General features: G+C 38.2%; 1 protein-coding gene across 2 annotated transcripts in view; it reads right to left on the bottom strand.

Moving 5' to 3' along the window:
* Positions 1 to 15,251, bottom strand: part of LOC126475365 (DNA mismatch repair protein Msh3-like) — a 356,972-nt gene that overhangs the window by 265,897 nt on the left and 75,824 nt on the right. For both annotated transcript variants that reach the window (XM_050103183.1, XM_050103182.1), the window contains exon 6: positions 7,698 to 7,808. In XM_050103183.1, coding sequence (XP_049959140.1) covers positions 7,698 to 7,808 — 111 coding nt within the window. The remainder of the gene's footprint in view (positions 1 to 7,697; positions 7,809 to 15,251) is intronic.

Below are 15,251 nucleotides of genomic sequence, written 5' to 3' on the forward strand. Positions count from 1 at the left end.
GGAGAAGTGGCAGGTACGCAGGATAAATGTGGCACAAGTGAGATTGCTCTAGCTATAAGAAGGTAGAGGTGTGCACATTGCACAATGATAGGGAGGAGCAGACTAGGAGGGGAAGAGAGATACTGCAAAGACAGGGAGTAAGTGTGGGATGAGTAAAGTTAGGCTAGAGCAGGGGCTACTGAAGATTGTGGTCAGAAGGACTGTGCAATTAAAGAACATTTTGCAAGGACAGTACCCATCTAGGAAATTAAAAGAAACTGATGTTGGGGGAAAGAATCCAGGTGACACAGACTGTGAAGCAGCTCCTGAAATCAAACACTGCATTCAGCGGCATGTTCCATCACTGTGTGTTCAACTCTCTTCTTTGACATGGTTTAGCAGTGGCCATTCATTTGGGTAGGTGGCTGGTTGATGGTCATGCTCACTTAAAAGACCGTGAAAAAGTTACAGCAGAACAGGTATGTTATATGACTGCTTTCACAGATGGCTCTGCCTCCTACAGGATAGGATATGCCTGTTAGGTTCTGCCAGTGACAAGCTTTTCCATCCCTCCCAAAGTGGTATGCCACTGTCCATTCTACCTACTCCAGAACCTTCCAATGTCTCTGATTCAAACCTTCCACTCAACTTGGAACCAGGGGATTTCAAGATGTTGCAGGGACAATCATGTAGACTGTGAACTTCAATGAAATTCCATGAACAAGACTTGCCCTCTCAAACTTCTCTGCCAGTCACTACAATGATCAGTGCATGACCTTAGAGCCTTGTTGGCAGGCATTGTTTGTTCCAATGTTTGTACAGTTTGCAGCTAGTTACATCGATTCCTGCAATGACTGCCACAACATCCTGTCCAACAAGCTGAATGAAACATTCAGGCATACATACTGAGCACTGAAGGTGATTTTTCTTATACCCTGCTATCATTTCTCAAAGGATTATTATTTATTGTACTTATGCTATACCAATATTGACTTATTCATTTGGAGCAGTGAAATGGAGTAACACAGAACTAGAAGCACTCAATACACTTACATGATCACAATGCCACAAATATAGAATACATCACATACATTCAGCAACAGAAAGATTCACATTAAGCAGAAAGGAGGAAGGGGATTTATCGACATAAAAAACCTAAATTATGGACAGGTAGATAATTTAAGAAAATTCTTTATAGAACGAGCAGAAACTAGCAAAATACACAAAGTATTATTATTATTTCTTTTCTTTCTCAGACTTTATGTCTGGTTAAAAATGGAAAGTGACGCGGATCTTGATCAAGCGTGACTTCCTTTTAACTGTACGCTATATGCTACATTGCATTTAGGAGCTTTCGGGTAATTCAACAAGTATCAATAATTACAGATTTCTGTAGTTGTATATACAAGTTTGGATGTAGCTGTATTGCGTTTATGTACTGGTGGATATTGTGTGGTATGACTCCTGTAGTTGATAGTATAATCGGTATAATGTCAACTTTATCCTGGTGCCACATGTCCTTGACTTCCTCAGTCAGTGGGATATATTTTTCAATTTTTTCTCCTGTTTTCTTCTGTATATTTGTTGTATTGGGTATGGATATTTCGATTAGTTGTGTTAATTTCTTCAATTTATTGGTGATTATGATGTCAGGTTTGTTATGTGGTGTTGTTTTATCTGTTATAATGGTTCTGTTCCAGTATAATTTGTATTCATCATTTTCCAGTACATTTTGTGGTGCATACTTGTATGTGGGAACGTGTTGTTTTATTAGTTTATGTTGTATGGCAAGTTGTTGATGTATTATTTTTGCTACATTGTCATGTCTTCTGGGGTATTCTGTATTTGCTAGTATTGTACATCCGCTTGTGATGTGATCTACTGTTTCTATTTGTTGTTTGCAAAGCCTGCATTTATCTGTTGTGGTATTGGGATCTTTAATAATATGCTTGCTGTAATATCTGGTGTTTATTGTTTGATCCTGTATTGCAATCATGAATCCTTCCATCTCACTGTATATATTGCCTTTTCTTAGCCATGTGTTGGATGCGTCTTGATCGATGTGTGGCTGTGTTAGATGATACGGGTGCTTGCCATGTAGTGTTTTCTTTTTCCAATTTACTTTCTTTGTATCTGTTGATGTTATGTGATCTAAAGGGTTGTAGAGGTGGTTATGAAATTGTAGTGGTGTAGCCGATGTATTTATATGAGTGATTGCTTTGTGTATTTTGCTAGTTTCTGCTCGTTCTACAAAGAATTTTCTTACATTGTCTACCTGTCCATAATGTAGGTTTTTTATGTCGATAAATCCCCTTCCTCCTTCCTTTCTGCTTAATGTGAATCTTTCTGTTGCTGAATGTATGTGATGTATTCTGCATTTGTGGCATTGTGATCGTGTAAGTGTATTTAGTGCTTCTAGGTCTGTGTTACTCCATTTCACTACTCCAAATGGGTAGGTCAATATTGGTATAGCATAAGTATTTATAGCTTTTGTCTTGTTTCTTGCTGTCAATTCTGTTTTCAGTATTTTTGTTAGTCTTTGTCTATATTTTTCTTTTAGTTGTTCTTTAATATTTGTATTATCTATTCCTATTTTTTATCTGTATCCTAGATATTTATAGGCATCTGTTTTTTCCATCGCTTCTATGCAGTCGCTGTGATTATCCAATATGTAATCTTCTTGTTTAGTGTGTTTTCCCTTGACTATGCTATTTTTCTTACATTTGTCTGTTCCAAAAGCCATATTTTTATCATTGCTGAACACTTTTGTTATCTTCAGTAATTGGTTGAGTTGTTGATTTGTTGCTGCCAGTAGTTTTAGATCATCCATGTATAGCAAATGTGTGATTTTGTGTGGTTATGTTCCAGTAATATTGTATCCATAATTTGTATTAATTAGCATGTTGGATAGTGGGTTCAGAGCAAGGCAGAACCAGAAAGGACTTAATGGGTCTCCTTGGTATATTCCACACTTAATCTGTATTGGCTGTGATGTGATAGTATTTGAATTTGTTTGGATATTAAGTGTGGTTTTCCAATTTTTCATTACTACGTTTAGGAACTGTATCAATTTAGAATCTACTTTGTATATTTCCAATATTTGCAGTAACCATGAGTGGGGTACACTATCAAAAGCTTTTCGGTAATCAATGTATGCGTAGTGTAGCGACCTTTGTTTAGTTTTAGCTTGGTATGTAACCTCTGCATCTATTATCAGTTGCTCTTTACATCCTCGTGCTCCTTTGCAACAGCCTTTTTGTTCTTCATTTATAATTTTGTTCTGTGTTGTATGTGTCATTAATTTCTGTGTAATGACTGAAGTTAATATTTTGTATATTGTTGGTAGACATGTTATGGGGCAATATTTAGCTGGGTTTGCTGTGTCTGCTTGATCTTTAGGTTTCAGATAAGTTATTCCATGTGTAAGTGTATCAGGGAATGTGTATGGGTCTGCAATGTAACTGTTAAATAATTTAGTTAGATGTGAATGTGTTGAGGTGCACTTCTTTAGCCAGAAATTTGTTATTTTATCTTTTCCAGGGGCTTTCCAATTGTGAGTAGAATTAATTGCTTGGGTGACTTCATGTTGCAAAATTATCACTTCAGGCATTTGTGGTATCATCTTGTATGTGTCTGTTTCTGCTTGTATCCACCGTGCGTGCCTGTTATGTTGTACCGGGTTTGACCATATGTTGGTCCAGAAGTGTTCCATGTCTGTTATGTTTGGTGGATTGTCTATTTTAATGTGTGTGTTATCTATTGTCTGGTAAAATTTCTTTTGGTTTGTGTTGAATGTTTGGTTTTGTTTCCTTCTATTTTCACTTTTTTTTGTATCTTCTAAGTCGTTTGGCCAATGCTTGTAATTTCTGCTTCTTTTCATCTAATTGCTCTATCGCTTCTTGTTGTGAGATATTACCTAACCTTTTTCGTTTTTTGTCTGATATTTCATTTCTTATAAATTGTGTTAGCTGTCCGATGTCTTTTCTCAGTTTTTCTATTCTGATCTGTAGCCTATGTTGCCATGCTGGTTTTGTGGGCTTCTTCTGTGTGTTGGTTGGTTCTGATCTCTGCCTAGTGTGTATATTTAGTGTAGTGAGTGCTCCTATATAAATCAATAGTCGTAACTCTTCCATAGTTGTATTTTCATTTATTTTGTTGTGTATTTTGATTGTGTTGATAGTTGTTATTATTGTTTCGACTTGTGGGTTATTTGGTGGTCTACGCAAGAATGGTCTATGTCTGTATTTGTGTCTTTGTATTCTATATATGTCAGCTGAAATTTTTCTTCTATATCTAACATGTGTGTCACTTCGTGTTCTATTTGTGCTTGTTCTGGTGGCTGTCTTAAGATTTCGTTTTCCTCTGATTGTTTAATTGATGCATGTTGTTCTTTGTTTGTTTGCTCTGGGATGTTTGAGTCCATTACTGTATTTTCTTCTTCTTCTGATTGCACATTATTTTGTTCTAGTATTTGTTGTACTTGTTGTTTGACATTTTCTAATTCTGACTGGGGTATCCAGTTATTTTTTATTAGTACACAGATCTGATCAGCTAGTCGTTGTTCTGTTAAACATTTTAATTCTGGGTATCTGGTAATAAATGTTGTGTATGCTTGTGATCTGTATCCAATTGTGTTTGTTCCTAAGTTTGTTGGTTGGTAATAACAGAACATGAGGTGTCGGTTAACTTCATCTGACCATCTCATCCTCTGTCTTTGTTTTCCTTCTAGAGTGGTCGCAGGAAGCATATCCTGCAAAACACCTTTATTTGGCTTTAAATCATTTTCCGTTTGGCTAGCAGTGTCGTTACCATTGTGGACGGGCATAGGGTTCAAGCGGCGTCCCTGACCATGACAGCGTTTGTCTGAGGCTTCATTAGTTCTGTCCTGAACCAACTAATCACACTAAAAGGGGGGTTAGCCCTATTAGGGGTTTGTTCTTTTCGTCGCCTTTTACGACTATTATTATTATTATTATTATTATTATTATTATTATTATTATTATTATTCACCATGTGTTTGGACTGTCAACAATTAACAGCTTGCCCTCTACCGATTTGCATTTTCTTCCTCTCAAGAGATGAAGTATGTTGTGCCAGTTCAGTTACAATTTCAGTCACAGGAGGCAGTACTTTAAGCTTGTTGGAAGGAGAATGAATTTAGTACCTTGAGTTTTCTCTTGTCTCTGGCTCCTTTTGTACAAGGCCCTTGACCTACTACTATCTCCCCACTCACAATAAAGAGGACAGGTGCCGTATTTCACAGAGGGCAAACAGTATCCACAGGAGAAGATAGTTCTTGAGGTATATTTGGCACCTCTGATGATACCTTCTACACTAGAGGACCAAAGATGAATGCTGCACTATCAGTTAATCCTTCTCAAAACAGCAAAAATCAAAGATCATTAACTAAGCATGTCATCAGGCTTAGCAGGATAAAATCTAAAGATTTTGCTGTAAACACCTGTTTTAATGCACACTGAGAAAGTTACAAGGCACAACTCATCTTATATTGTGATGAGTAATTAACAGCATAAAATAGGGTTTGGTCATATGACAGTGTAGGCTTAATTGGTTGGGTAAAATTGAGTATCAGGTAAATGAGGAAATATATTTACACATAGTGAAAGTTGCAAAGCATATCTTCAGTGGTGATTGTAATATGTCATTCTTTTATATTGATGTAATACTAGTAACCCAACCCAGCCTTTAACAGTTAGTACTAAGTGTCCATGGCTTGATGACTTGTTTATAATATATCCTGATATACACAAACTTTTTTCATGAATCAGACTATCTTTCAGTGAAAACCATATCAAACTATCTATAGTAGTCCCACAAACAAACACAAACATACACACAAAATTCAAGCTTTCGCAACCAACGGTTGCTTCATCAGGAAAGAGGGAAGGAGAGGGAAAGACGAAAGGATGTGGGTTTTAAGGGAGAGGGTAAGGAGTCATTCCAATCCCGGGAGCAGAAAGACTTACCTTAGGGGGAAAAAAGGACAGGTATACACTCATGCGCACATACACACACATATATCCACCCGCACGTACACAGACACAAGCTTGCATCTGTGTACGTGCGGATGGATATATCTGTGTGTGTGTGTGTGTGTGTGTGTGTGTGTGTGTGTGTGTGTGGGCGCGCGCGCGCGCGCACGTGCGCGCGAGTGTATACCTGTCCTTTTTTCCCCCTAAGGTAAGTCTTTCCGTTCCCGTGATTGGAATGACTCCTTACCCTTTCCCTTAGAACCCACATCCTTTCGTCTTTCCCTCTCCTTCCCCCTTTCCTGATGAAGCAACCGTTGGTTGCGAAAGCTTGAATTTTGTGTGTATGTTTGTGTTTGTTTGTGTGTCTATCAACACACCAGCGCTTTCGTTTGGTAAGTTACATCATCTTTGTTTTTAGATATATTTTTCCCACATGGAATGTTTCCCTCTATTATATTCATATCTATAGTAGTCGCTGAGATAAGCCGCAACATACAGACAAAAAAATGCTGTGGGGGGTATGTTAATTATAACATGTATAGAAGACGCATGAAACCTGCTATGAAGGAAAATCTTCAAGAATGTGAACCAATTTACAAATATAAGCTATGCAGCTCATAGATAACTCACTGTGTTGACTTGCTAAAAGCTATGGAAATTCTTATTTTGATATGTAAATGGAATTTTCAAGCAGTGATCTATATCAAGAAAAAAGATGACCAGAACCCAAACACAACAACATGTGAACATGAGACCAAACATTATTTACATCACAACAGGAAAAACAAAGTTATAACCAAAAGTAATCTTCTATATAGGAAATAAAGTTATGAATTTGACATCCATGAAAGATCAAAGATAAAAATGAATTTCATGCATTTAGAAAAGACATAAAAACCCATATACTAGATTAGAGTTATTATACCCTTAAAGTTACTAAAAATTAAATGTAAGTTACTCATAAGAATGTTCCTCTATGACAATTAACACTTATGAACATAAGTCAATTTACAACAGAATGGTGACAAACTATACGGACTCATAACACAAGTAGTATTATGTGTATTTAAACTGTATGTTCATTTTGCAATTGTGTATACTTGAACTGTATTTACTGTGGCATCATCCATACAAAATACATATATAATGGCCTAATTAATTAATTAAAAGTATGAACAAATTAACTACTTTCTCCAAAAACATCATGTACCTGCATCCTTGAAAAGTAAACACAACACATCTATGGAAGAGTAATGAGAAGCTTCAAACATGAAACTGCAGACAGAATAATGATATTTCTGGTTTTAAGTTAAAATATGAATGAGTACTACCGATAACACAAGTATGTCTCAAAACCGACTGACATCACTTAGTTTATTAGTATAAAAAAACAGGTACCACATATAAACAACACAAAAAAATAATTTTTGGACATCAGTAACACCAATGTGTATGGCATTCCACAATGAAACAACAAAGCAATTACTTCATAAAAATTTCATACAGTAGTAAGGGAATGACAAACTTTTCTCTAAATTAGATTAATTTATTTAATAAACCTTTACTACAAAACCAAGCTTACATTAACAAAACATTGGTTGAAGAGATTATTCCTGAAAACCAAAGACACAGTATGAATTCAAAAACAAATAGAAATCTCAATAACATCCAACATTATGGATGAATCTATAAATGAAATTACAATTTATATATTAGCATACTCACTGCAATTCCTATAGTTGTTTTATTTCCAGTGTTATCCTCACACAGAGAAAGAATGCACGAAGGCTTTCTCTCTCTCATCAAACAGTTTCCTTCAAAGGCCTGCGGATTTACATGTATGGAACATTAAGGTAAACAAGTACATGTGTTAGTGTGAGTAAAGGTGTCAAGTCAATAAATTGCATTTGTACTACTGTATACCAGTATCCATCATCATCTATTATAGCTACTATCAATAATGAGATTGACAAGCAAGTTATCCTTGCAAGAAATAGTGTAAAAATCAATGTAACACTCAATCATCTTTTCATTTAATGTAAAGTCTCTGCCAGTTGTCATAGGTATATTTCAGTTTATCAGAAAAATGTAAACTGTGGTTCTCCTAAAGTTGGCACTAAGGTCACTTTGCAAAATATTGTGCAGGTTGAACACAGAGATGTTCCCATATCCCAAATTGATTCTTTTCTCATCAGTGCGAAGGGTCACTTTAATATGATTTTTATATTCAATTGAATAATTGTGTTTATAACAGTGGGCTGCACATATTTATATTAAAGTGTAAAAAGATCAAGCTGCCAAGAACCAGAAGGTTGGTTTGAACATCACAGTGCTTTCCCAGATATGGTCTTCACATGTCCTGTCACAGAATAGTGGGGAGACAGGAGGTTTAAGGTCAATCTGCAATTTCCAAGTGGTGAGGAGCAAATACATAAAGACAGATTCCCAATAAAGACTGGTTGAAGACTTGGATCAGCACCAAACACTGTCACAGGGCATCTATGAGAAATGCAGATTTTGGGACTCGACAGGATGGTTGCAGCAGGAGACTCATGGAAGTCAGGAGTCTGATTAGCACTATTTACTTGTGATCAGACTAACTGCTGCACTGAAGGCTAATTCTAAACATTAGAAAAAGCAAAGGAGGCAACTGATTGCACAACACAAGTCAGTGTCTGAAGCCGTTGGGGTGGATGCTAACAGAAGTAGTCAGCACTAACAGCACGTTAACTACAAACTTGAGAGCAGCACTCCAAGTGACAAAAACAGACATGTCAGAGCTTACTGCGGCTGGCCACGAGTGACAAAGAGTTGGTAGGTAGAGATGCTTCTGGATTTCACATTAACAAACTCCAAGTCTGGTATCAACAGCATTCAGCTGAAAGCTAAACATCACTGCCACTCCTATTATGGCCAGCAACAATAGTGTTGTACGTCACTTGGCCCCACCCTCTGCCCTTCTGTGGGTGGGGACTGCTGTAGTAGCACTCTAACCTGGGTAAACCCACTGATGTTACAGTTCTCAGGAGCAAGTATCAAGCTTGCTGACTCTGCTAAGATAGGTCTTTCCGTGGCCATCTTCTATAGTGACAGCTTACAACAGCATCTGGGCAGTGGATGGAGTTACCAGTTAATTCTCTGAAGTGAAAATTCTCCGCTAGGACAGCTGCCCATAGTGTCTGCAATTTGCATGGCTCTAGCATTACTATTTATCTCCAGTAACCTAAATGCTACCGCTTTTGCCTGCTCTCTGCATTGTGTCTCTGATTTCCTACCTTGGAGTGCCCTTGATGTCTCCAAATAGCCTTAAGCGTAACAACATACATGTCATTATGTCATCAATATATGACATCTTATTGGACATGGTATGCTCTTGCCTTGATCCTATCTCTGAACTAACCAAGTAACCAAGTCACACAGGGTGGAGAGAGGGCTACATGTTAACAAGGTCTTCGGACAATAGTGCAACCTGTCATCTTTCACATTAACAAATTATTGTCATACATGAAATAATGAGTAATAAGTAATAGAAAAAATTCTAGGAATTTTGTATCTGAAATCCTAAATTTATCTTTTGAATTATATTGAAACTGACTGTACATGTCTATAACAATCATCTATAACAAAATTTATCTCCAAAATGAAACTGCAATAATAGATTAAAAACTTTTCTAATTGGCAATGAGAAAGGCACAGAGTGTCCTTCACCTGGCAAAGCAGAGAAATGAAATGGGAACAATATAATGATTCAGGAATTAATAGAAAAGACACACAGTACACTGGGTCAAAGGTGACAGAGGAAGATAGCAACATACACAAAAGAGACCCAGAACTACAAGTAAGATATTATTATATAAAGAAGTCTATTTTTGACTGCTCATTCTGTGATGTGACGTCATCCCTTCCAGCATGAGTGCTATGTTGTACGCCCCCAGTAGCTGAGTAGTCAGTGCGACAGAATGTCAATCCTAAGGGACCGGGTTTGATTCCTGGCTGCGTCGGAGATTTTCTCCATTCAGGGACTCGGTGTTGTGTTGTCCTAATCATCATCATTTCATCCCCATTGATGCGCAAATCACCCAAGTGGCGTCAAATCAAAAGACTTTCACCTGGCAAATGGTCTACCCGACGGGAGGCCCTAGCTAGACACAAGACATTTATTTATTTTAGTGCTATGTTGTTCACAGAACAAGTCAGCATTTTTCTTTGACACTGTATGATGTAGCATATTGTGTAGGTGCAAAGTAAAATGTATTTTCGAGGAAAAGTTGTCGTAACAGCACCATAGCTGAGTAGTCTAGTAGAGGGATCGGTAATTTGTCAACTTGGATTTGATTCCCGCTGTTACCAACATTATTTTAATCTTTTACTTTTGTTTCATTCCTTGCAATATTAAATCTTTAATTATAAAATTTAAATATATTTAAAAAGTTCGTTTTGTATACATAAAATTAATACGTTCAATTTAGTTATGATCACCACCTCGTAAGTCAAAAGACTACCGGCTAGATGGTCGTAAAAAGAAGCAATTACATATCTAAATTTAGCAGGACCATGTTTTCTGTAGATTATCTGCTAATGAGGTCCTTTTCCAGCAGATCTTTGGCGGAGAATGTAAGATTTAAAGAGTTAGGTAGATCTGCTTCAAATGTAAACCTAACAACAGAAGGATGTGGGACAAGACTCACTGATTTGGCTTACATAACACTGAAGATTTTAAAATACTTGCAAAATATTTTGATCAGCTTTTTAACTGTTCAGAATCAGTCCATCAACTCAAATACCCTACTCATAAAAATCTAGAAGAAGGTTTGCCCCAACTATTAAAGAACCTGAAGAAGTTACTAAAGCCTTATAAAGCTAGTGGAGAAGACTACAACACAGAGCTCTTGAAATGGTCCCTAACAAAAACTTTTAAAAAAAGGGCTACAGTAGAAAAACTTCCAGGGGCTTGGAGGGTGACTTCTGATACATTCACTACATAAGAAGGGCAATAAACTAGATGTCAGCAACTACAGAGAAATTTCTTCGCTATCTGTTGCATATAACATATTTTTCAGGATTAAACTAAAAAGAATAGGAATAACACTGGAAAGTAATATAGGTGAATATCAGAGTGGTTTTAGGAAGGCCAGATCATGTTCTGAACAAATATTTAATCTGAAGTCAATTCTTTGCCTCAGATTACTGAATTCAAAAGATTTTTTTTTAATTTCCAAAAGCGACTGATTCTGTTGACAGAAACTATAGATGAAATAAAACTATATCAGCAGAAGCAGGTTGATGCCCCTTTCACCTGAGTGAGCTGTAGGTACAGGTAAAACACACTCTAAAAATTTATGCATAGAGTATGAGGGATTTATGAGCAACAGCTCACATATTGGCACGATAGCCTAGTGGTTAAGAGCATTGACTTGTAATTTGTCAGCTCAGGTTCGATTCCTACTGCCCCCCCCCCCTTTTTTTATTTGTGTTATGCAATGTTGAATAATCAATTATAAAATTTAAATGTATTTGAACAGTTCAATTTATATGTGTAAAATTAATACATTAAACTTAGTTATGATTACTATCCTTGTAAGTCAAAATACTATGGGCCACCACATTACAGCACATTAATAAAATTTTGAGTAAGCTGCCACTGGGTAGCCCTATGTAATAGAGGCAGGTTTAGAAACAGATAGCAGTTGAGACTGTTGCAGCTAAACTGAGAGGGGAGGAGTGGAAATACCTGTCTAAACAAGGGATAATAAATGTGACAGGGAGAATAACGGAAGTCTTGAAATATCCAACAAAAGAAAAGTGAAGTGGGGTACGTCACAATGATTGCAGATGCAGAAATGGCTGGCAGAGAGGGAGATTCCTTTGAGAAACCGACACTTTCAAGGTCAGGCACACTGAACTGTTGTCAAGATGTATGTAGGTTTAGAGCAACATTATGAGGGGCTGAAAAGGAGGTAACCACATGCTTAATAAAGGGAGTGAAGGTTAAGCACTATAAAACTCATCTTGCCATGAAGAGGAGAGCTTATCTCACACTTTGTACGGACATGAAATGGAATGATCACATAGGCTCAGTCATGGGTAACGCATGTGGTAGACATCAGTTTATTGGTAGAATATCGGAGAATTGCAATCACGCTACAAAGGAGATTGCTTGCAAATCACTCATGTGACCTCCTCTAGACTATTGCTCAAGTTTGTGGGATCCATACCAAATAGGACTAACAAGTCATAGTAAACGTACTGCTGTGCCACGAATAAGTACAGGCGTATTCTTGTAAATTTTGCGCAACTATGGCTGGATGGTAGTAATTAAGGGGCCAACTGGTACATCGGAGGGCAGGCATGGGCAGTGTTGATATTTAGCAAACAACTCTGTGAGGCAGGTTTACGAAGCTGCTTGCTGGCAAGAAGGAATGGCCCGGCAGGCACTGTACACAAATGTGAAGTAATCAGAGCACTGACATGCTGTGAAGAACTCATACATAGCAGTTACAACAGCACCTTGAGACTTGTGTGCAAGGGATGAAGCACGCTGAGGAAAGCTGACATTGTACTTATTAAAGAGCACTCTGTTTGTCCCCTCCAGAGGAACTATGTCAGAGGTGTAGGGACAAGGTGCATAAATAAGCAAGCCCAGAGGTTCAAATCAGCCAGCCGTTTCACCATTCTGTCCAGATCTAGACTCAGAGGGAATGATGGACATCAATGCCCAACGGCCCACTCAAACTACTTCCAACCTCTGCTGCACAGACACAATTTAATCTCACTTCTCTATTTACAGTATGATCTAGTTCGATTTCCTGTTACCATTGTCATCCTCTGACCAAAGTGTTTTCTCTTCAATTACTTTATTCCCAGCAATATTTTCTTTTCCTCACTTTCTTCTGTGGTGGGGCGGACTGCAACTCGGAGTTGCACCAGCGCAAGGAGTGGGATGGCTGCTGGCCCCTGCTCTCTATGTGACATTGTCCAGTAGACTGCAAGCAGCCATATGCAGGGGTGGGGCAAGGATGTGGACTCACAGCCTCCCAGGAGCACAGCTGTCTGCAGTGACTGAACAAGTTGCCCTGGGTGGACGGTCACAGCTGCTAAGGCTCACTAAAACAATGGCAGTCAGCTGCTTCCCTTTAGTGCTCCACATGGTGCCCACAAGTCATGCTTGAAGGAGCAGTCAGCTGTGTTCTGGGCCACGGATGCAGCTAACACATGTGGCGGCCACTTAGCCATGGTGTGAGCAGGAGCGCTACATCTGCAAAGGCGGGCAACCAGACATCGACACTGCAGATTCTAGCTTTCGCATTAGTGCTGATCCACACACACATGCTGTTTGGCACCATTGCTGAGTTAAGTGGAAGGCCAGCTGTGCACCTTTGATACAATAAAGTCAATGTCACATTTGCCTGTGTTTCTCTGCACACTTTGACATGAGTTACCCCTCTCTCCCAAACCATACATCTTGGTCATACTGACATATTACAACCCCTATGTATCACCCACACAGGGATCATGAGTACAGGATCAGATTAATTACAGAACACACAGAGGCATTTAAAAAATCATTCTTCCTGTGCTCCATATGTGAGTGGAACAGGAAGAAACCTTAATAACTGGTATAGTGGACATGCACTTCACAGTGGTGTGCAGAGTACAGAGGTAGATGTAGATGCAGGTGCAGACATAGATGAACATGTACATGTAGATCAGGAAAAAATGAGTAAAATAAAAAATTGCTGAGAATAAAGTAATTGAAAAGAAAACACTTCAGTCAGGGGATGATAATGCTAACAGGAAATCAAACTATGTTGCACTGTAACAAGAGAAGTGAGATTAAATTGTGTGCAGAATAACACAGAAAACATACAAAAAAGGTATTAATAGAATCAACATGTGAGAGATCAAAATAAAGCAGAAAAAGCAAAAGTAGTTGGAAAGTGAAAAGATTTTATCTTTTTTGGTTATCTTTTCATTTCATGTAATGCTTAAATTTCCCTTACAATGAAACAGTAATTGCATGCAGTTTTTTCAAGCATCCTATTCAAATTTAATTACCATCAACTGGAATCACCATGCCCATTGGGGTACCCACCTGGCATGAAGAAAATTCAATGCAGTTTGGAATTCCTGTGTGACGGCCTGGATAGATGTCTGCCTATTACACATTATGACCCTTTTCAACTGTCAGCAGTCTCTGTCAGTCAACAGACAAGATCAGCCTGTACGCTTTTGTGTTGTACGTGTCCCTTCACATTTCCATTTCACTATCACATTGGAAACAGTGGACCCAGGGATGTTTAGGAGTGTGGAAATCTCACATACAGACATATGACACAAGTGACACCCAATCACCTGACCACATTCAAAGTCCTAGAGTTCCATGGAGCATCCCAGTCTACTGTCTCACAGCTACTGAGGTTGCTGATATGGAGTACCTGGCAGCAGGTGGCAGCACAATGCTCCTAATACGAAAAACCTATGTTTTTTGGGATGTCCGGATATTTTTGATCACTGAAATGATAATTCAATGGGCACCCTAGCTGCAAACAGGCGTTGATATACTTCATTGGGGACATGTTGATGAGTATGATGGGCAAACATCTATTAGGCGCACTACGAATGTAGTGGTGTGGACATGTTGGGAATGTGGGTCTCACAGAGAGTGTGCAAGGGATAAGTCCCTGCAGGTGCACTATCCTCTGTGCCCTTGGTGGCTCAGATGGATAGAGCATCTGCCATGTAAGCAGGAGATCCCAGCTCGAGTCCCAGTCGGGGCACACATTTTCAACATGTCCCCAATTAAGTATATCAATGCCTGTTTGCAGCTAGGGTGTCCATTTAATTATCATTTCATTTCTAGCAAAGCTGCATGGTCATCAACAGTAACTGTTCTTTCAGGAACAGATACTACCGTCATATATACTTTTGATCACGTAGTGTATCACCCTTCTAATCAACAATAAATGTTTAAACATAATAGGATTAATATTTCATGACAAAACATTGAATTTAGTAATATGGGTTAGCAATGGAAAAATAACTATTGCTGAAGACCTTGGGTGTTACATAAAAATGGTTTACACGACACACAGACTAGAACACATACACCAAGTATATAACAAAGAAATTAAACCCGAGTTAAGCCGGGCTAAGAAGATGCTACTTCTCAGTTTACACACAACAAAGCAAATCAATAAAATGAAATAAAATTTAAAATAATCCTCCCTTGCTTGCATTTGTGAGCACTATGATTAATGCAAGACTCACTTGTGACAGTCA

This window comes from Schistocerca serialis, chromosome 4, assembly GCF_023864345.2.
Source record: "Schistocerca serialis cubense isolate TAMUIC-IGC-003099 chromosome 4, iqSchSeri2.2, whole genome shotgun sequence".
Lineage (NCBI taxonomy): Eukaryota > Metazoa > Arthropoda > Insecta > Orthoptera > Acrididae > Schistocerca > Schistocerca serialis.